The 22547-nt window shown below is 48.4% G+C and overlaps 2 protein-coding genes across 8 annotated transcripts in view; one reads left to right on the forward strand and one right to left on the reverse strand.

The window, feature by feature from the left end:
- Positions 1–1227: 1227 nt before the first annotated feature.
- PIGW (phosphatidylinositol glycan anchor biosynthesis class W) lies at positions 1228–5102 on the reverse strand. Of its 4 annotated transcripts, none has more exons than XM_082603204.1 (2): positions 4877–5102; positions 1228–2870 (listed from the first exon to the last, which is right to left on the reverse strand). In XM_082603204.1, the coding sequence occupies exon 2, from the start codon at positions 2856–2858 to the stop codon at positions 1347–1349; it is 1512 nt and encodes a 503-aa protein (XP_082459330.1). In that variant the 5' UTR covers positions 2859–2870; positions 4877–5102; the 3' UTR covers positions 1228–1346. The 4 variants fall into 4 exon arrangements, with proteins under 4 accessions (XP_082459330.1, XP_082459328.1, XP_082459327.1 ...); XM_082603202.1 differs by lacking the exon at positions 4877–5102 and adding an exon at positions 4331–4416; XM_082603201.1 differs by lacking the exon at positions 4877–5102 and adding an exon at positions 3865–4324.
- The window catches only part of MYO19 (myosin XIX), a 35546-nt gene continuing 17559 nt past the window's right edge, over positions 4561–22547 (forward strand). For 3 of the 4 annotated variants that reach the window (XM_082603186.1, XM_082603188.1, XM_082603189.1), the window contains exons 1-11: positions 4561–4648; positions 5308–5464; positions 6689–6842; positions 10241–10379; positions 10714–10862; positions 12705–12818; positions 19914–20046; positions 20672–20741; positions 21276–21393; positions 22046–22142; positions 22281–22357. In XM_082603186.1, the coding sequence (XP_082459312.1) occupies positions 6831–6842; positions 10241–10379; positions 10714–10862; positions 12705–12818; positions 19914–20046; positions 20672–20741; positions 21276–21393; positions 22046–22142; positions 22281–22357 (909 nt within the window). In that variant the 5' untranslated portion in view covers positions 4561–4648; positions 5308–5464; positions 6689–6830. The remainder of the gene's footprint in view (positions 4649–5307; positions 5465–6688; positions 6843–10240; positions 10380–10713; positions 10863–12704; positions 12819–19913; positions 20047–20671; positions 20742–21275; positions 21394–22045; positions 22143–22280; positions 22358–22547) is intronic. The other variant, XM_082603187.1, reaches the window with a different exon arrangement.

The raw sequence follows: 22547 nt of genomic DNA on the forward strand, positions 1-22547 counted from the left end.
CATCCCATCCATCAGCTCTAGCTCAAAAAATACCATCTGTGGGGAAAACTTTCTTGACTCTACTGTAAAGTCAATTCTTGATTTGACACTCTTGGCAACCTATACTTCATGACTTAACACAGTTTATAACAGTTGTTTCATGTGTTTCCCCCATTAGATTGCAGGCTCCAAGATATCAGGAAATTTTTGCTTATCATCCCTAGCAGAGAGTAGGCTAAAACAATGAATCGTTTTGCCTTGAGACAATAGCTTTGTCTCACAACAAATAATTCCGTCTATTCTATGGAGGATTTAACTGTTTTCTGACTTTATAAGTATTTGATTTTAAACATTTGCTTTCTTATACTGAGGTTTCTTAAAAAGACTAAAATTGAGTAGTGTTGACAGTTCCACAACTGAGATATTTTAATGTAAATGTTATAAAATACATACAATATAAAATACAGAATAATAGGTGATATAAGATGGAACGTAGGGGCTTCCCTGGTGGCGCAGTGGTTAGGAATGTGCCTGCCAATTCAGGGGACACGAGTTCAAGCCCTGGTCCAGGAAGATCCCACATGCTGCGGAGCAACTAAGCCCGTGCGCCACAACTACTGAGCCAGCGCTCTAGAGCCTGCGTGCCACAACTCCTGAGCCCGTGAGCCACAACTACTGAAGCCTGTGCACCTAGAGCCCATGCTCTGCAACAAGGGAAGCCACCGCAATGAGAAGCCTGCACACCACAATGAAGAGTAGCCCCCGCTCACTGCAACTAGAGAAAGCCCGTGTGCAGCAGTGAAGACCCAACACAGCCAAAAATAAAATAAATAAATTTATATATATAAAAAAAGATGGGCTTCGCTGATGGCGCGGTAGTTGGGAGTCCGCCTGCCGATGCGGGGGGCGCAGGTTCGTGCCCCGGTCTGGGAGGAGCCCGCGTGCCGCGGAGCGGCTGGGTCCATGAGCCGTGGCTGCTGGGCCTGTGCATCCGGAGCCTGTGCTCTGCAACGGGAGAGGCCGCAGCAGTGAGAGGTCCGCGTACTGAGGAAAAAAAAAAAAAAGATGGAAAGTAGAAATCCTCCTCCTCACCCTCCAATCTTCCAGTATGACAACTGTAAACACAACAGTTTCTTTAAAATACTGAAATTTATAAATATTCTAACAAGTCAAAAGGCTTTGTTTCTTCTGTATTGGTTTGTTTTACCTGGTGTTGAGATACATTTAAAATATTAAGCATCACTACTGTTAGAGTAGGAATGAAAATTTTATAATAAAATACACTTAACACTGAGTTGCCAAAAGCCCATTTTATATTTATTCTTCCTCATTAAAATATTGCTCAAAACATATACTACCTGTACTGATCACCAAAATTTTACCGTCTTATCTTGCAAGTGCAGCACATATATAACTAAGCAGTTGGTAAACATGTAGAGATTGAGTACAAATAAGGCCCACAAGGTACTGCTGTGTAATGTATCTACCAACAGGTTGACTAGGCCAGTTGTTACATTTGACAGCAAAAAAAAAATTAACTGGTTTCTGTTCATTGCTGTGATTAAACAAAGAGTGGGTTCCTCTCTTTCAGCTTCAGAGACTAGAGATTCTGAATGCTTTCTGTTTGCAGCAGGTGACTGGATGAGTTTCCAAGAACATGGTACTGTTGCCCCTTTAATTAGAAATTGGGCAAAATTCAAAATTATATCACCCAGTAATAAACTACTAAGAAGGATCAGGCAAGAAGCAACTATCCAAATACAAAAGGCTAAATTGGCCATTCTTCGAGATGCTACTTCTACATTTACCTGAACTATGTAAAGAGATATGAAGAAGCCAATAGCTGTCAATAGAATACAACATGCTACTTTGATCCAGTCTTTGATATGTGATCTTTTTTTAAGTACGTATGATCCTGTTTGAACACCAGCCATGTGTATTGCCACATACCCCAAGGTAGAGATTATTCCTTCTCGGTTGGCATTTAATAAACCAACCCTTGTGCCACTGCCATCACTGCCATACAGAATTAACCTTTTCAGTGGGGTAAAATCAAGGGCTAGCTGGTAGAATACAGTAATGCTGATAGCCACAATCCAGGATTTATTTAGGGGAAAAATAATCAAAAGCAGTGATGTTATCAATTTCACAACTATTAAGGTAAAGAAAAAATTCCAGTGAACTCCATACTCAGTTAAATGTTCCTGATAGCCTATGGATTTTATAATGACTAATCGTCCCACTCCTAGGAAGACTAATGGCCAAACAGAGTACAATGACTTTGTAAGATAACAAAGTCTGGACCCTTTTGTATATTTTCTCCTAACCTCTGGACAAACCATTGCAGTCCCAAAAATAAAGCCTCCTACTCCAAAATCCATTGCTCCTGTCCCATAGAGCTCGGTTTTGGCAAATCTTCTGGGAAAAAGAGGGAAGTCCACAGCCAAAATGGCAACAGCAGTAAATGCACAGTTAATTACACGGAAACAGGAGATGGCTGGGATGTATTCCGATTCTATACTGATTTTCAAGAATTTTTCAAGGATTTTCCCGACAGGCATTCTGGCATAGCAAGTTCTCCTGCAGTATGTTTCATAGAGCAGCCCTGCCCCAAAGATAATTACAATGAGATACTCAAGGAGGACAAATGAAGCGAAAATGGTCAAAGTGGTCACCACGGGAACTATTAGGAAAGCAAAGTCAATGAGGAATCGAGTTCTCCAGGTATGTGAAGAACAACCTAAGTGCTGGGAGAGAATGATCAGGAGCCCTCTACACAGGATACAGAGTGCAGGTAAGCACAAGCCCTCGGTGATTTCCAGCACGCTCGTTCCATTGTGGTTACTGACAAAAGCTTCCTTCATCTGCTTTTGAGACATTTTTTCTTCTTCCTGTGAAAACAAGAGCAAAGGGATGGGGCTAATCTGGCAGTCCAGTAGTTAAGACTCTTTGCTTCCACTGCAGGGGGCACGGGTTCGATCCCTGGTAGGAGAACTAAGATGCATTTGTGGAAAGCAACGTTCCTGTGGAACTGGCATATATATGTACATGACTTGGTAATTTGCATAAATATGCACCTGACTTGATTTTACTCTTATTCCTGAGTTTCGGAGCAGAACCTAGGACTTGCGATTCCCCTTACAAGGATTGCTGGAAGAAGCCTAACGCTAGTATATGAGGATAAGGATGTCATACTTACAGTATGAAATTACTGGTTAAAATGCTTTAGCTATTCTCAGTATAAGGCAGACTCACAAAGAAAGTGAATTTGAGATACAAAACCTGAGAGTGGACTCACGGTAGGATAGAAATTCCTACTACAAAGCATGTAAAGGTCATGAAGATAATATAATGAAAATTGAACACACCTCACTAATGATTTAGAGTCAAATCTGAGACGGGAGAAGAGGGACAGGGAAGGAGAAGGTATTTAAGTACACTTCGGAGTTGGGGGCCTTGGTTTCTGTCCTGAGCCTCTCTGAACCTCCTGCCTCTAGTACAAAATGCGAATCCTCCAGTGATCTCCTGAGCCCCAGGCTACTCCTTACCTCATTTACAGGTTAAGGTGTAGGTAGGTACAATGGATGCCAATCGTGGAGGAGCAGTAGGGGCCGTCAAGTACACACTAGTGTTAATTGTTTTAAAGGGATATAAAACACCTCTCTGCCACATATCCATGTCTGAAAAGTGGCACCTGGGAAGAACACATATTTGTTGGCCAAACAAGAACCATATTGAATAAAAGAATGCATGCATGCGTGATGGCCTATCTGGGCCCAGCAGCATTACCTCCCGAGAACAAATCGATCCGAACCTGCAGGCCTTTAAAAATAAAAGAGCCCTTTTCCCGACAGACACGCGCCCCGGCCGCGCCGGCCGTTATACCTCACGTGTTCCTGGTGGTCTCTGCGCCCACAGGTAAAGGGTCCCGTAAGAGAGCCGGGGCCGTAAGGGCGGGACACGCGCGAACCAGCCGCTTCCGCCTCCCGAACAGCGCTTCCGGCCGACGCCGGGCGGCCTGCGCTTCTGGGCCGGCCCCCCGCGCGCGCGTCCCCGCCCACGAGGGTGCTCGTTTCCCACGCCCCGCAGGCTCCCCATGCGCGTCCTTCCCTGTCAAGGGCTTGCCTAGCCCAGGTGCTCTCGGGCCTTGGCCTCGGGCAGGTCGGTCAGAGGAGCTCGGGTGGGAAAGGCGCTTCCCGCACCTCACCACTGGCCCTCAGACCCCACGGCAAGGCCTCGTCAGTGGGGGATGGGGGTGGCCAGGGCGCCTGGTCTCCCTACGGAGAGACCCACAGCCCCGTGAGGGCCCGGAGGCCCTGAAGCCCTCCCTCCCTTCTCCCCCGCATCTCACCCCAGGCTCTCAGAATATTTTGTCCCGGAGCGAGCAACTCCGGAGGCCGGCGCCCCGGACGAGCCACGTGCGCCCCGCGCCGCGAGTGCGCGCCCCGCCCCGAGGGAGGAGCGTGCTGGCTCCCAGCCACTTGGCCCCAGCTGCAGCCCGCGGCTGCGACCCGGCGTTCCCAGCTTTCCCTCCTCTCCGGCTGGTTCCTGCCCCCGCTTCCGCCCTCCCCTCCCCGGGCTCTTCCCGCCGCCTCACCCGGCCCGCCCGTCTGCGTTTCCAGTCTGGCCGGCGCGGGCCGCACGCTCGGCGGCTCAGGTCGTGGGACCGGTGAGTGCCACCCCCAGCCGAGTCCGAAGCCCTTTGCGTGCCCGAAGGGACAGGGGAGGCCGGTGGGCCCCCGCGGCGCTGGGGAAGAAGGGGGCGTCTCTCCCTCCCCTTTCCAAAGCGCCGTTTCCCTTCCCTTTGCCCTTTTCTTTTTGACCCTCTCGTATCCCAGGAGGAGGTAGCCCAGCTCTTTGCCTTTTTCCAGAACAAGGACCTTTCATAGTCACTCACCACCGAGCCGGCAGGGGGCGGCCCGGGGTGGGGGAAAGGTCCCGCTCCTCTCCTCTCCTTGCCTAGGGACCTGGGAGGGGGCGGCTGGCCCCGGGAGGCGTCGGGGCAGCCGCGCCCTTGGCTGGGGTCACGTCCACCTTCCCAGGAAGGACATACTGTCCCCGTGCCAGGTGCTTCCGGAGCGGCATCCCAGCCCTGGGCCCGGCGGGCAGCTCGCGGGGACAAGGAGTGCCCGTTCCCGCCGGGAACCTGGGGGCGGGGCTCCCAGGACCCTCACCCTGCTCTTCTCGTCTGCCCTCCCACTGTCGTCTGAGCCGAGGAAGAACCGGAGGCTGGAGGGGAGGTGGGAGGGGGAGAGCTGTTGCTCAGGTTGCCACCTGCCCAGACTAGAGGTTTTCATCTATTCATTACCGTCTCCCTCCGGCCCACAGTGGTCACTCCCTTACCAGAAATTCTTGGCTGGTAATCGCGAAGCCGACAGGGAGCAAGAGCTGGGAGAACTGGAGAAAACCGCTCTAATCTGACTTGATTCTGGCAAGAAGTGGACCCTACGTCGTAATAACCAGCATTTGCAAAGCGGTCTCCGAGGTACTATCCCATTTGATCCTTAACTCAGCATTGTGAGGTCTGGGTATTAGTAGTCCTTCATGCAAATGAGGGAACGGCATAAGGCTTAGAGGGGTCTTGTGAACTGCTTTTGAGGGGTTGTGGGCTTTGGAGTCTAACCCTACAGCCTGTTGTGTTCCCGTCTGATCCTCTCTCTTAAGATGAGCTTCTACTTGAGGGAACTTTGTTGGCCTTGAGTCTCTGGAACCCTCTGCATGGCTGTCCCCTGGATGGGGTACAGTCAGTGTCCGGGGTGAACGTGTCCACCACAGTCCTGATGCCCTCCTCTGCCTGAATTGTCGTTTTTCCAGTTTCCATGGCAGCCCCTATCCCTGAGGTCTTTCAAAGGCTGGATGTATTCAGGGCCTCAAGAAAGTCTCCACCAAGGTCAATTCATTACTGACACCCCTCATTCTCATCCTCATCCTTCCTTGCTGGGGAAGTGTGAAGCCTGGGAAATTCCAAGTCTGTGAGTCACTTACAGTTTTTCAGACATTGGCCTAAGCCCAGCTTCACAACACCGCCTCTCTCGGACGGGTTCCCCTCCTCTGAAACCTTCGCCTTCTTAAAGTTGACACTGAACTGTTCCACCTGATTAGTGCTCCCAAATGGATCATCCATCCTTAGTACTAACAGTATTTCCCCTCTGAATGAATATTCAGATTTGTACTTTGTAGGGTGCTTTCACCTGGTGGCTCTTCACAGCCACTCCTTGTGAGGTAGACAAGATGAGGAATGAAGGTGGGTGGGGAAGGTGTGATGGCTTACCGGTGAAGGACTGAGCTGCGGCTTCCGTCCCACACGGCAACTTTCCTGGAACATCAGAAGTTGGCTCCGGCCTCCCTGCCCCACTGCCTACTGACTGTACTAAGATAGGACATTTCTGTATGCTGGAGAGGATAGGGCACGAGGCATCTCTGTCTTCCGGTGTCCTCATCCTGCATGGCACGCTGACCCAGAAGATTTGTAGCCCCACCTCAAACCCCGTAGTAAAACTGGCCCTGAAGGAGCCCAGGGCGCCTCTGGAGGCTCCTGTAAGTTTCCCCTGCTCCCTCCTCGGCAGGGGGCGGGACAGACTCTCCCTCTCTGCCCAGGCTCGCCCTGGTTCTCATTTTGGTTTTCCTGCTTGGTGTGAGGAGCAGGAGTGAGTCACCCTGGAGAAGCCCTCACCTGTGTGTGCCCCTTGTCTTCTCTCTCATGCCACAGGCTCTAGGGTGATTCGTCTCAGAGGTTCCTCAAGAACTGAGCCCTTTGCAGGACTCATGCCCCAGCCTGTGCCCCCATGACCGGGTGGATAGCACTCCTTGTACCTGCGACCCAGAACCCTGGCTGACCACATTGAAGCAGGATGCTCCAGCAGGTAAACCCTCACCCTTCCAGAACCCTGGCCCTCAAGCACCTGAGGCACCTCCGCATCTTTCATTTACCTGAATGAAGCTTCCACTGCTCTGACCTGGAAGGAAGGGAAAGACCCCTTCAAGGTCTTTCTTCTTTTCTGTCTTCAGATAGTCATTCCGGTGCCTTTCACCTGTCTCCAAGAAGCTCTTCCTGATACCTAATTTGAATCTCCCCTGTTGTGGTGTTTAGCTCTTTTCCCTGGGATGGGTAAGATGGGCTGGGTGAGGGAATCCTTAGGGCAGTTTGGTGACCTTACAAGCCTGAACCAGTGAGGAAGTCCTGAGAGATGTCCCTCGCAGCCTGAGTTATTAAGGCAAGTGGAAGGCTGTGGCCTCCAAGAGGAGGTGTTCCTTGAAGCTGAGCCTTAAAGAACAAGTAGGAATTGGGACCTCCCTGGCAGTCCAGTGGTTAAGACTCCGCCCTCCCACTGCAGGGGGCACGGGTTCAATCCCTGGTTGGGGAACTAAGGTCCTGCGTGACATGCAGTGTGGCAAAAAAAAAAAAAAAAAAAAAAAAAAAAGTGGGAGTTAGCCAGGTGGAGAAGGAAAATAAGCAGTGCAGGCCAGGAGGTCAGCCTGTGCGAAAATGTGAGAGAAGATGACCTATGTGGAAATATACAAGAATTCTGAGGAATGGATCATGGGGTCCACGGTGGGTTGCTGTAGGGACTTGAAACCTGCCCTTACTCCAGGCCTCTGCCTCTGAAAGGCGCCTCTGGCCCCAGTCCTGCCCTTCACTGTGGAGCCCTATCTCATCCCCATATCATCCTTCACGTGCACCTCTTGGTCCAAAGGCAATGCCAGTAGGTAGTTGCTGACTTTTTATTTACTGAGTGTTGCCACTGGCCTGAGGCAGATGATTCCTGCCCTTTAGGAGATCACGGTCTAGTGGAGTCCTAGGCTGGTAGGGCAGGATAACCGAGAGTGAGGTCAGCCAGCCTCAAGGGAGTCATGGTAGACTCTGCTGCTTGACCTTCTCCCAGCCTTTTGGCTGATGAAACAGGCTTGAAGGCTGGAGAGAAGCAGGCAGGACAGTCATCTGCTCTGGGCTTTTTTTATTGTCCATTTTTGACTTATTTCTTATTTAAAAAGCAGTAACATTTATCGTCACTGTACTAGCAGCTGCTCTGTGTTGAGCCCTTGCTATGTAGTAGGCACTGTACTAAGCATTTTACACATATAGTTTTGTTTAGTCCTTGAGAAAGATACCATATTCTATATATAGTGTTATTATATCCCCGTTTTGGAGATAAGGCTCAGAGCAGTTAAGTGACTTATTCAAGGTCAAGTTCATTATAAGCAATGTGGGAAATATAGATAAGCAAAAAGAACATGAAAGTTACCCATAATTGTACTGCCCAGAGATAACCAACATTTCAGAGAATGGCCTAGATTTTTTTCCCTAAATATGAATTTTAAAAATATTTAAAGGTATCATTCTCTTTGTAATCTGCTTTATTCCATTGTAAGGATGTACTATAATTTAAGCTACTATTTGGACATTTGGGTTATTTTCAATTGTTTTGCAATTGTAAATGTTTCTATATATACTGAACATTTTTACGACCTTTACATAGGATCATGTTCTAGAGGAAGAATTGCAGGCTTAAGGGACATACGTAGTTTTAAGGCCTTTAATATATTATTGCCTAATTAGAAGGACTGCTTTTAACAAAATTATATTATAATAGCTAACTTTTGGTGGAAGAGGCCAGATGTCTTTTCTAAATACTTTATGTGCTTGTTAGCATCTATGAGGTAGATGCTACCACCATTCCCATTTTACAGATGAGGAAAATTGAGGCACAGAGAGATTAAGAAACTTACACAAGATTATACAACTAGGAAGTGGTAGAATCAGGATTCAAACCCAGGCAATCTAACTTTCAAGTCCAAGTCAAGGACCATGATACTCAACTGCCTGTCTGGTAGGATAAGAGCTGTTCATAAATTATGGATGGGGGACTTCCCTGGTGGCACAGTGGTTAAGAATCCGCCTGCCAATGCAGGGGCATGGGTTCGATCCCTGGTCCAGGAAGATCCCACATGCCGTGGAGCAACTAAGCCCGTGCGCCACAACTACTGAGCCCGCGTCCTGCAACTACTGAAGCCCACGTGCCTAGAGCCCGTTCTCCGCAACAAGAGAAGCCACCGCAGTGAGACGCCTGTGCATCACAACAAAGAGTAGCCCCCACTCACCGCAACTAGAGAAAGGCCACGTGCAGCAACAAAGGCCCAGCACAGCCAAAAAAAAAAGCTAAAAAAAAAAAAGTATGGATGGGTTTGTGGGTGGTTTTCTTTTTTCCCCTAGAGCAGAGGGATTCGCGTGGAACCAGTCATGCTCTGACCTTGGCAGTTATCCTGGAGGCCAAGAGCCTGCTTTGTACATGCATCACCATGGGCCCAAGTTCAGAGAAAGGCAACATCTTTGGAAAGAAACTTATTACTGGGCCTCTCAAATGACACTTGCCTCCTTGGCTTGAGGGTTTGAACTCTAAGGTTAAGTAGTCTCATTAGAAACCCACACACGTTATATCACGGACCCCTTCCTCCAAAAGCAGATTTCAGCCAAGTTACTGTCTTCTTTTATTACCCACACCATCTTTCCTGCAGCCCCCAGGGAGAAAAGAGGAGCGATGGGATCACAGGAGGAAAATGGGGAGAGGAAACATGTGGAAAGCGTTGGCATTGAGGATGGGCAAGGGACAGGGAGAAAGGGCCACTTCCCCTTGGTGCTCGTTCTTGACCTCATCTGACTTCTGAGCCAGGCGTCTTCTCAAGTAGACCAGGGCAGCAGGAGCTAATTAATTAACCAGGCTAAATTTAAGCCCCAAGAGGCGGGTGATGAAGGCATGGGGCTACCTCATAGCTGATTTTTCATCTCAGGCTGAATGGTCTCTTTCAACAAAGGTCCAAACCATGGTTCTTTTCCTTTGCAGTTCTCCTGTAGCAGCACCCCCGCCTCGGGCCCCACCCCTGCCAGCCCAGTAATGCTGATAGTTGGCCCGGCTAGAAGCTGGAACTCATGGCAGAGGAGAGGGGATAGCATTTATTGATTTACTGAGTACACGTTATGTGCCAGGCACTTGACTAAGTGCTTTGTATATGTCTTCTTCTTTTTCTTCCAACTAGCCCTGTGAGTTGATTTTATTTTTCCTCATTTACAAATAAAGAAGCTGTGGCTCAGAGAGGTGAAGTAACTTACCGAGTCTCACAGGCCTAGTAAGTGGCAGACTGAAGTCTGAACAACCAGGCTACGATACTAGAGGCCTGTTCTCTTTCTGCTATACAGGCCCCCACCCTTATGTAGCTGCCAGCTGCTCTGAGTCCCAGCTCTCCTGGCCCTGTTACTCCCTCCCAGGTTAATGGCCACAGTTCAGGCTCTGAAGCCCATAGCGGAAAACCCCTCAGAGAAGACCTGCAGGAGTTCCTGGGCGGGGAGGCCCCGCTGCACCAGCTGGATGACCTCACCAAGGTGAATCCTGTGACGCTGGAGACAGGTATGGACCCCCCCGTCTCCTCGAGTGTGCTGTCTCCAGTGGGTGGAGGTGTGATGAGGGTATTCAGCACTGCTGCCCCTGGCCAGACTAAGGCAGGCAGGACTCCTGACCTGGAGCCAGACCTCTGCCTGGCAGCTGCCCCCGGGCTCCCCAGTGCAGCCTTTGCTCCAGAGGTGGGGCTCAGCTTAATGAGATCTTGTACCTACTCTTCAGGGAACTGCTGGGATCTAATGGCTCTTGGCTAATTGCAAAGGGAGCACTGTTAGGTGGGTGTTTGTATGTGTAGTTATGTCTCCATTTGAGCCAGAGTTTGCTAAAGGCACCTCTGCCTCAGTCCTGAGGTGTCTGCAGGCCCGGTACACGGCAGACACATTCTACACCAGCGCTGGCTGCACCCTGGTGGCTCTGAACCCCTTCAAGCCCATCCCTCAGCTCTATTCACCAGAGCTGATGCAAGAGTACCATGCTGCTCCTCAGCCCCAGGTAAGACTCACCGCTGCCTGTGGCCTCAGGGCTCCCCCTCCTCCCCTAGGCTACCTTGCGGCTTCCCTGTCCTTATCCATGTATTCACCAGCCATGTAGTCATTCAAAGGCTACTGGTGCCATGGCCCTGCCCACCAGGAGCTCACAGAAGTTTGGACATAAACCAGTAGGTGCAAAGTTGGAGTTAAATATTTGTTCAACTGATTTTGGAACTTAAAAGAGGGACATAGGTGATTTTTATCTTCTTTGTGAATTTATTAGTAGGAGAGAATTTACAAGGGTACATTCGTGTATTTAACAAACCACTTTTTTGGGAAAAGGGTAAAATTACATGTGATGAGGATTGCCCTAGAAAATTCAGCACGTGTTCATCTCCACTGATTGGAATGCCAAGTAACTTCTTTTTTTATAAATTTATTTATTTTATCTTATTTATTTATTTTTGGCTGCGTTGGGTCTTCGTTGCTGTGCGCGGGCTTCCTCTGGTTGCGGCGAGCGGGGGCTACTCTTTGTTGCGATGCGCGGGCTTCTTACTGCGGTGGCTTCTCTTGTTGCGGAGCACGGGATCTAGGCTCATGGGCTCTAGAGCGCAGGCTCAGTAGTTGTGGCGCACGGGCTTAGTTGCTCCGCAGCGTGTGGGATCTTCCTGGGCCAGGGCTCGAACCCGTGTCCCCTGCACTGGTGGGCGGATTCTTAACCACTGCACCACCAGGGAAGTCTGCCAAGTAACTTCTTGTGGGGGTGAGGATGGAGCTGGTGCAGGCAGGGAATAGACCAGTTGATGTTAAAGTGCAGGGAGAAGCAAGAGCAGACTTGCTGGCCAGAGGGAGGGATTGCAGAGAGAGGCAGGAGGTGAGATAAGCCAGGACTGTTGAAGGGCCTGATGCACCACAGCAGGCAGAGTGTCCACAGAGGTTCTTCATCAGGCGTGGGGGTGGGGCTGTGAACGGAGCTGACTGTGGAGATAATTACCTTGGAGGTCGGGGCAGTTGGGTTCAGGAAGGTGCGACAGGAGACAGAGAACAGTCGGAGGCTTTGTAACAGTCCAGGTGGGAGGTGGATGGGGGAGGGCAGGGGGAGAGGGGGATGGGTCTGACACCATCCAGAGTGATGTCCGCTCCCTCCGAGAAGCTGTAGGTAAGCACTCATTCCTGGCCAGGTGGTGCCGCACAGGCTGTGCATTGTGCAGGTGGCCTGGCTCACGCGTGGTTAGTGTCCGAGTGGAAACCAGGGGAGGCCTGGCCAGAGAGCCCATATCTTTCTGACTCTCTGCTTCCTCAAAGGCAAAGCCATGTCCTAGTCCCCTCTGTTTCCTCAGTGCCCAGCACACTGAGGGCAATTAATACTCGTTGATGGAAAGGAGAACAGTGACTTTGGAATTCAAATCACATGGATGCACTTATTTGCTGTGTGGACTTATTTGCTGTGTGAGAAGGTTATTGAACCTGTCTGAACCTCAGATTTCTCATCTATAAAATACAGTTAGCTATCCAACTAATGTACAGACTTCTTCTGCAATACCTTGTAAGAAAGTTCTTGCAAATTGCAAAGTACAATAACATAAAATAACACATAGCAGAATAAGACTGTTGAGGTGCGATAAGATGGGAAGATAAAGTGTTAATGTCATAGACTAGTCAAGGCCAGCACTGCTTCCAAACTGAGAGAAGATGAATGGGTAAAGCCCACAGCTGGGCCTAACATTGTTACTTCCAGGAAATTTTTCTAGACAAAGCCTCTGCCACTGCTGTGGGCAGGCTCCCCATCTCAGCCGTCATTGGATCAACCACTCCTTGAAGACAGGTGTTTGCTCGCATGACCTTTCACCCCTTGGTGTTTCAGAAACTGAAGCCCCACATCTTCACTGTGGGTGAACAGACCTACAGGAATGTCGAGAGCCTGATCGAGCCAGTCAACCAGTCTATTGTCATCAGTGGAGAGAGTGGTGCTGGAAAGGTAAGAGGGCTTCTTTCCCACCCTGTCAACTTCGTGACTGGCTGGACGGGCAGAGAGGCAGAGGAGGTCACTCCTCTTGGATTCGGTGTGCAGCAGTGGGCAGGAGCTGGGCAGGAAGTCAAGAGGCAGGGTTCCAGTCCAGGCTCTTCCACCAGCTCTGCTGTAACCCTGGGTGAGATTCTTTTTTCTCTGAGCCTTCATTTTCTCACTGAAGGACTCTCTCAGCTCTGACACCACTGGAAACGAAAGTCAGCTGTTGGGGGTTCCAACATAGTGCTTAAGAGCACATCAGAAAGATACTTAGCTTTTGTAAACCTCATTTCTTTCACGTGTAAAATGGCAGGGAGGAAAGACCAACATGTAACTCACGGGACTTCTGTGAGAGTTAAATGAACTAGTGCGCATAAGGCACTCGGGGGCATGCTGGGCACATGGCCGCACTCCTCCAAAAGTAGTTAGCATTCCAATAAGGAAGTAGCCCCCCTGCATCTCTGGGTTGCCCTTGATGGCAAGGGCAGTGCATTGGGCCAGCTGTGGGGAAGGACAGAATCTCCTGATGCGGTCGTGTGGTCCCTAGGTGGCAAAGTCTTAGTACGTGAGACAGAATGTTGTCCAGGGATGAGTGAGGAGTTGCACGGGCGGTCAGAGGAGGCTGCTGGCCCAGGCCTCGCCACCTCTTGTCGGGCCTCACCAGCCACCCCACCCTTCCTCAGCATTACCTGCACAAGGGATTCTTTGGATCGTAAACCCCCTCTGCCTACACTCACATGTGAAAGCATTGCTGAGCACTGAGCACGTGCCAGGTTCTAGGCTCTGGGCTAGCCAGTAAGGAGTGGCAGGGGGAGGAACAGAGGAAAAATGCAACGTCTGGCTTTCAGGGGGCTCTTAGCTCACTGGGAAAGACAGACAAGGAAGCAGATGGAGACAGCAAACTGCAGAGATGAGGGCTAGGACTTGGGTGAAAGAGGGGATCTTTGAGAGCTATATCAAGGTCGCCGGTGTAGTGGCTGATGCCCAGCTCCTGGATGAGCCCGTTGTCCTCCAGAATTTCTCTGGGCAGCTGAGGCTGGACCTGACCCTGGACCCATGCACCCAGAGCTCAGTAACCCTTTATTGAACAGCCACTGTGATCATGGGCTGGGCCTGGTATCTTTTTCAATTTTAATTTATTTTTGATAAATAGTAACAGTGACATAGCTCAAAAATCAAGCAATACTACAAGGCTTACATAAAAAAACAGCAACCCTGCCCCATATCTCTCAACCCTATGCTTTCACATCTTTTAGCAGTTTGTTTGGGTGTCTCCATCCATATTTCTAAACAACGTGCTTATATTATTAGTTATTGATTTTTCAGTTTTGACCTTATCTGTTCATTTCCTACTTTGATGAGGATTTAGCCCTGGTTCCCTGCCCCCAAATACATATGTAATTATATCACGATTTCTGGGTAAGTTAACATATAGTACTTGTAATTACAAGTATGTATGTATTGTTCCCAGCAGAGCCCTGTAACATACTATGATTATATTTCTTTGTTTGTGTAATTTTTACTTTGCCTCTACTTAATAATTGCCCCCACTTTTTCACTGTTTAGTTTCTATATACCTATTATTAATTCATTATCAAACTTGTCACCAAAACTGGAAAACACCTGCCCAACAGGTGCTTTTTTTTTTTTTTAATCGCACTGCTTCCAGGATCTTAGTTCCCCAAGCAGGGATCGAACCCGTGCCCCCTGCAGTGGAAGCACAGAGTCTCAACCACTGGACCGCCAGGGAATTCCCTCAGGTGCTTTGTTTTCTTGGCGCTGCCCTCCCTAGAGCTCTCACATCTCCTACTCGCATCCAGACTGGTGGCTGCCAAGGGCTGCTGCTACACAGCTATTACCTGGGAGCTGTCTGCCTCACTCTGGGGATCCAGATTGTCCTCTGTTCTATGATAAATCTCTTGTTGGAGCCCACTGGATTCCTCTTCATCCTTTACTGCCTTGTTTTTACGGAGCATATTCTTTAGTAGCTTCCCGACAAAGGTTACTTGGAGGGCGTATTTTTGACTTGTTGCACATCTGCACATGTTTATTCTGCCTTAATTTGACATGTTGGCTGGATATTATAATTTCAAATTGGAAATCATTTTCTTTCTGGATTTATAAGTTATTTTCTTATATATTCTTTTGAGTGTTGCTCTTGAAAGTCCCAATCCATAAATGGTGATTTGTGTTTTCTTTCCAAAAGTTTTTAGGGTCATCCTTTTTATCCGTAGGTATTGAAATTCACAGTGGCGTGTCTTTTCTCACTTGCTGTTCTGGATACTTTATGTGGGTCTTTTTAACCTTGAAACTCATGTCCTTTAGTTTGGGAAAATACTATATCTGTTGATAATAATTTAATAATTTACTCCCCTTGTTTTCCCTTTCTGGAATTTGTATTAGTAGGAAGTTTGATAAATTGTCTAATATCCTGTTTTCCTCATCTATTCTTCTATCTCTTAATATTTTGTCCTGTCTTCTGGGAGATATTCTCTACCCTTCAACCCTTTTGAATTTTGAATTTTTATTAAAAATTTTAATTCTAAGAGTTCTTTCTTGTTCTCTGAATATTACTCTCCCCCCAGCATCCTGGTCTTATTTCTTCTCTTATCTTTGAGGATATTTCATGATTTTTACTTGTCTTCTGTTCCTTTCATTTCTGTTTCCAAAATTCATTTCTACTTCCTTCTAGTTCCTTTTCTTCCTTTGTTGTGATATTTGTCATTCATGTAAAAGAAGTTTACCAAATAGTTAATGATCCTTGAATTTCTGTTCATACTTCAGAATAAGGCATTAAGCAACTGATTAGAATCTCTTATGTTTATGGACAGGAGGCCTCATTATGGAAAACTTTCTAAACTGGTGGGACCCTGAATGTTCATAACTTGTCTTATGAGCTTGTCAGAATCTCCAGAAAAGATTCTTCCAATCTCTTCATGAGAGAGGTGGAAACTATAGTTAAATGGAAATGATAAAAGCATGAACAACTCTTATCAGCAGACTAGACATGCAGAAGAATACATCAGTGAACTTGAGAGTGAGTCAGTAGAAATCAAAAAATAAAGAGAAATTTGGGGAATTCCCTGGTGGTCCGGTGGTTAGGGCCCGTGCTTCCACTGCAGAGGGCACGGGTTTGATCCCTGGCTGGGGAACTAAGATCCCACATGCCACATGTTGTGGCCAAAACAAAACAAAACAAAAAAGAGAGCGAAAATTGAAAAACAAAAAGAAAAGCACAATCAGGAGCTTTGGTACAATAACAAATGGTTTACCATACTTGTAATTGATGTCCCAGGAGAAGAGAGAGAATGTGGGTCAGAAGTAATATCTTAGAAAATTAGCAAAAGATAGCAAGCATAGATCCTAGAAGCTCAGGAAACACTAAGTAGGATGCATACAAAGAAAACACACCTATAGGCACATTATAGTCAAATTGCTGAAACAAACATAAGGAAAAAATCTTTAAGGAAGCAGGAAAATATACATAAAGAGGAACAAAGATGAGAATGATAGGGACTTCCCTGGTGGAGCAGTGGTTAAGAATCCTCCTGCTGGGCTTCCCTGGTGGTGCAGTGGTTGAGAGTCTGCCTGCTAATGCAGGGGACACGGGTTCGAGCCCTGGTCTGGGAGGATCCCACATGCCGTGGAGCAACTAGGCCTGTGAGCCACAACTACTGAGCCTGCGTGTCTGGAGCCTGTGCTCCGCAATAAGAGAGGCCGCGATAGTGAAAGGCCCGCGCACCGCGATGAAGAGTGGCTCCCGCTTGCCACAACTAGAGAAAGCCCTTGCACAGAAATGAAGACCCAACACAGCAAAATAAATAAATTAATTAATAAACTCCTACCACCAACATCTTCTTAGGAAAAAAAAAAAAAAAAAAAAGAATCCTCCTGCCAATGCAGGCGACATGGGTTCGAGCCCTGGTCCCGCAAGATCCCACATGCTGTGGAGCAACTAAGCCTGTGCACCACAACGACTGAGCCTGTGCTCTAGAGCCTGTGAGCCACAACTACTGAAGCCCACGCACCTAGAGCCCGTGCTCCGCAATGAGAAGCCACCGCAATGAGAAGCCCGCTCATGGCAACAAAGAGTAGCCCCCGCTCGCCACAACTAGAGAAAGCCCGCGTGCAGTAATGAAGACCCAACGCAGCCAAAAAACTGAATGAATGAATAAATAAATTTGTTTTAAAAATCATTCATTCTGGGCCTCCCTGGTGGCGCAGTGGTTGAGAGTCCGCCTGCCGATGCAGGGGATACGGGTTCGTGCCCCGGTCTGGGAGGATCCCATATGCCGCGGAGCGGCTGGGCCCGTGAGCCGTGGCCGCTGGGCCTGCGCGTCCGGGGCCTGTGCTCCGCAACGGGAGAGGCCACAACAGTGAGAGGCCCGCATACCGCAAAAAAAAAAAAAAAAAAAAAAAAAAAAAATCATTCATTCTAAGGTGAACATAGTAACAATTTATTGTAGAGGTACAATGGAATCATAAAAGTACTCAATTCAACCAGAGGCAATAAAAGGAGAAAAAAGTAACAAAAATCACATGGAACAACTCAGAAAGAAATAATAAGATGGTAGATTTAAACCCAAACATAGTGATTATTAAATTAAATGTAAGTGGACTAAACTCTTCAATTAAAGACAGAGGGACTTCCCTGGTGGCGCAGTGGTTGACAGTCCACCTGCCAATGCAGGGGACACGGGTTTGTGCCCCAGTCCAGGAAGATCCCACATGCCACGGAGCGGCTGGGCCTGTGAGCCATGGCTGCTGAGCCTGCGCATCCGGAGCCTGTGCTCTGTAATGGGAGAGGCCACAACAGTGAGGGGCCCACGTACCGCAAAAAAAAAAAAAAAAAAAAAAAAAGAGAGAATGTCAGAGTGGCTTTCTTTAAAAAGGCAAGACTCAAATTATATAATGTCTTAAAGAAACCCACTGTAAAGATATAGATAGGTTCAAAGTAAAAGAATAGGAAAAGATATACCATTCCAACACTAATCAAAGGAAAGCTGAAGTAATTAAATTAATACACAAAGCAAAAGCAATTGAAAGGAGAAATAAAATCAAAATTAATAGTTTGATATTTGTGCATTCTCTTCAAGTACACATGGAACTGATATGGGCTATCTTCTGAACCACAAAACAAATCTCAATTTGAAAAGATTAAAATACAAACTGTTCTCTACCCTGAGTAGAATTGAACTAGAAGTAAATAACAAAGATATCTAGAAAATCCCAAAGCATTTGGAAATTAATACCTTTCTAAATATCCTTTGGGTCAAAGAAGTAATCACAAGGGTTATTAGAAAACACTTTGAACTGAGTGAAAATTAAAGCAAAACATATCAAAATTTGTGCTTAAAAAAAAAGCAGTGCCTAGTAGGAAATTTGTTGTAACGTTGAACGCTTATATTCGAAAAGTATAAACTGAAGTAAGTGACCTGAGCCTCTACCTTAAACTAAGGGAAAAAGAATAAAGGAAACCCAAAGTAAGCAGAAGAAGGAAATAAACTTTAAAAAACCCCAGTAAAATAGGAACAAAAATAATAAAGCAAGTGAAACCCATTGTTATTTCTTTGAAAAGATTAATAAAATCTAGTCAAACTTAGACAAATTACAAATGTCAGAAATGAAAGAATAGACATAACTAAAGATCCTACAGATAAGAAATTTTTATTAACTTTATTACAATAAATTCTACAGTTTAATAAAATGGAGAAATATTTTGAAATACACAAACTGCTGAAGCTCACATAAGAAGAAACATATAACCTGAATATCTAAATCTATGAGACAGATTTAAGTCATCGTTAAAAATCTTTCCTCAGGGCTTCGCTGGTGGCACAGTGGTTAAGAACCTGCCTGCCATTGCAGGGGACATGGGTTCGACCCCTGGTCTGGGAAGATCCCACATGCTGCAGAGCAACTAAGCCCGTGCGCCACAACTGCTGAGCCTGCGCTCTAGAGCCCACGAGCCACAACTACTGAAGCCCGTGTGCCTAGAGCCCGTGCTCCGCAACAAGAGAAGCCACCACAATGGGAGCCTGCGCACCGCAACGAAGAGTAGCCCCCACTCACAACTAGAGAAAGCCCGCGTGCAGCAACGAAGAGCCACACAGCCAAAAATAAATAAATAAATAAATAAGGGAATAAGACACAAACACAAAGGGAACAGGAGAGACATGAGGAGTGAGAAGTAACACAGCATGGATATGCAGGGGGCCCTGAGTCTTCAAAAAAAAAAAAAATTTCCTCACAGAAAGCTCCAGGCCCAGGTGCCTTCACTTTATGGATTCTACCAAGTATTTAAGGAATTAATGTTACCAGTTCTATACACATTCTTTCAGAAAATAGCAGAGAGGGAGCACCTCCCACCTCAAAGGGAGACCTAAAAGAATTTACCAAAAAAAAAAAAAAAAGAAAAAAAAGGAATTTACCAAAAATGCTACCCAAAAGATCCAAAACGAAACAAAAACAAAGCTAAAAACTTGTAATGAGGTGTAGGGAGTTTATCAAGGTGACAGGATAGTCAGTATATTAAAATCTATTGTTTCTCTGTCCTAGCAATGAACAAATGGAAATTAAAATGAAAATAGACCTCATCTCAGGTGATTAAAAACAAAACAGTGAGAATTTTGTAACTAGGTTGCCTGGGTATAAATCAGAGCCCTATCATTTACTAGATATGTACTCTTCAATAAAGTTTAAATTTTTTCTATGCCTGAGTTTCATCATTTTGAAAACAGGTAGTATGTAATTGCATCTGCGTCTGTAGGGTTGGCAAGAAAATGCATGGAAAGTCTCAGGTCAGTAGCCTGCTCAGGTCAGGGTGGGTTGTCCTCCTCTGCCCCAGCCCCCCTCATTTCTTAAATGCATCCTCAGGAGCTAGGAGAAGCAGAAGTAAGTGTCCCCATTTCACAGACGGGGAAGTGCCTTGCCCAAGGATACAGCTGAACTCAGCATTCACCCTTTGGTCAGCAACATACATGGTGGAAAAGAGGGCTGTAGCAGACAGGCTCAGAAGTGGGAGGGAACGTGGACACAGCTCCCACAGGACTGTTTCTGCCACAGACATGGACATCCCGCTGCCTGATGAAGTTCTACGCTGTGGTGGCCGCGTCACCCACATCCTGGGAAAACCACAAGATTGCAGAGAGGATCGAACAGCGAATCTTGAACTCCAACCCTGTCATGGAAGCTTTCGGTGAGCTTGGTGTCCTCGGCACTGTACCTCAGTCCCATTTCCTCTGGGATTTGCCACCTTCCAGGGAAAGGAGCAGTGTTCTCTTTAGGAGAGGGGTGGAGGATAGTTTATCATTCACCGCCATGGATCCCCAGCTTCCTCCCAGGTACCCTTAGCCTCCTTCCGGTAGAGGTGATGTCACTCTGTCGTCCCCTCCCTCTAGCCTAAGCAGGTGTCGCAGTGGTGCTGGAGAGGACCTTCCGGCTCAGCCAGTCCAAACCCCCTCCTTCCAAACAGCTTCCTGAGCTTGTCTGAGGATGCACAACAGTTAGTGTCCACGTTGGCCCTCTAGATGTTGTGCCTTCCCGTCTGCCTCAATAGTAACAGCTTGTTTTTGATCCTTCTCCTTCAAAGAAAATAGTCCCCGACTGCCTAGATTGGCTCTTTCCACTTCATTGCCAGGAAGTTCTAACTCAGCTGGATCGCATTTGCTAAAGCCCGAGTGCCCAGTCCATAGTCCTGTCCCTTGTGACATGGAAACCAACAAAGGGGCCTTTAGGTGACTTGAGGATAGAGACCTGGCCCCAGCAGACCTGAGGCCACCTTAGCCCCTGGGGACTCTGTAAACATAAGGTGTGATCTGTAGGGAACGCGTGCACACTGAGGAATAAGAACAGTAGCCGCTTTGGGAAGTTCATCCAGCTCCAGCTGAACAGGTAACCTCTGCTGCCCGTCTCTGTGCCAGTCTGGCTGCTGGGGGCGGGGGAGTGTGAAAGTGGCTGGGGCAGTGCCCAGCCTGGGCCACCCCTGTGGGCAGAACTCAGTTCCTCCTGGCATGTTTTTATGTGTGATAAGTGAACCCGAGGGTGACCTTTGAACCTGGAGAACTCTAACTACTCCCGCCTGAGGGACCCTGGGGCAATATGCTTGTGCAGCCCATGTGTTCTGACGTCTACCCTTGCTCGGAGACTTCTAGCTAAACTGCCACCTCTTGGCCACACCTCTGAGCTTGAAGCTGGGGCTCTGTTCCTGCCTCGGGATGGGGCAAAATAAAGTACAGAGGCCTTGGTCCTGCCCCTGAGCTGGTTGGAGGGCAATGTCCCAGACCCCCAACCAAGGACTTGCTGAGTGGTCCCTAGTCCTCACAACCCCCATTGCCTAAGTGGAAGAGTTGGGGGAGGTTACAGTCTGGCACACAGTAAGTGCCCAATAAATGTCCATGGAATGAACAGGCAACTAATGGGCTCCAGCCTGCTTGTACCCAGGGCCCAGCAGATGACTGGAGCTGCAGTTCAGACCTACTTGCTAGAGAAGACTCGAGTGGCCCGCCAGGCCTCCAGCGAGAGGAACTTCCACATCTTCTATCAGGTCTGTACCACGTGGGGCCCACAGCTGCCCAGATGCAGGGCAGAGATGGGTCTGTGCCCCTAAACCTTCCCCTCCCTGCCTTGCTTCATGCCTGCCTGTTCACCTGGTTTCAGCAACGCCACCACTTACTGCTGCAAACTTCACGTAACACTTCTGCCACACACTGGATCTCGGCTCCCGGGCTGGTTTTGGCATGGGAACGCACTTGCCTTCTCTGTCAGGTCAGAAGGTCCTTGAGGCTGGGACTGTCCGTGCAATGGAAACTCTCACTCTCAGACAGAGGGTTGTCCTCAAACGGCAACTGGGAACAGGGACTTCCCTAGACTGTGCCTCCTCCATCAGACTGGGGGACCCCCAAGGCATGGATACTACGTCTCCCTGCCCTCAGATTGGGACTGGGGGCTCCCCAGGTGGAGTTTTGCTTTCTTCATCATACTGCAGACCCCCTCAGTGAGTTTCTTTGCATCGGGTGGAGACGCCCAGAACTGTTTGCTGCTGCTTTTGCCCCCCTGCCTGCCCTGGGCTCTCTACAGGAACCCCTCAGTCTTGTGACGTTGCTGCCGTTTCTCACTGCTCTCATCCCAGCCCCAGGCTTACGCAGGCCTAGGCTTCCCCAGCACCCCCAGCTCAGACCCCGTTCCCATCCCCACAGATCTGCAAAGGAGCCAGTGCGGACGAGAGGCTCCAGTGGCACCTCCCTGAGGGAGCCGTCTTCTCCTGGCTGCCCAACCCAGAGAGGACCTTGGAAGGTAGGGGGAGCCTTACCCAACACCCTGGGCCGGCCCGGCAGCACCCACCCATCCTGACAGGGCCCGCCTCCCTCACCCCTCGCTGCCCCTGCTGACCTCTGGTCCTGACACTGGGCTGTGACTTGGATTCCTTTTCAGAGGATTGTTTCGAGGTGACCAGGGAGGCCATGCTTCATTTGGGCATCGATGCCCCCACCCAGAACAACATCTTTCAGGTAAGAGGAAAAGTCACACCACTGACATGTGGCAGCGGTGATGGGCAACCCCTTGCATAGGGCCCTTCTCTCAACGTGTGAGACTCTTTTCCTGAGAATCTAGGACGTTAGGCCCCACTGCACAATCTCCAAGGAGTCGCCCGCCTCTCGGTGAGGCTGAGCCTGGAGACTGGGGGTCAGGGTGGACGGG

Source organism: Mesoplodon mirus, assembly GCF_964341445.2.
Source record: "Mesoplodon mirus genome assembly, chromosome: 18".
Lineage (NCBI taxonomy): Eukaryota > Metazoa > Chordata > Mammalia > Artiodactyla > Ziphiidae > Mesoplodon > Mesoplodon mirus.

Excerpts from the sequence above, each read along its gene's own strand:
- PIGW (XM_082603201.1), bottom strand. The coding sequence starts at position 4,077 with ATGGGGAGCCTGCGGGGCGTGGGAAACGAGCACCCTCGTGGGCGGGGA. Across the intron at positions 2,871-3,864 it reads GACCACCAGGAACACGTGAG|GAAGAAGAAAAAATGTCTCA; the intron begins GTATAACGGCCG and ends TTGTTTTCACAG.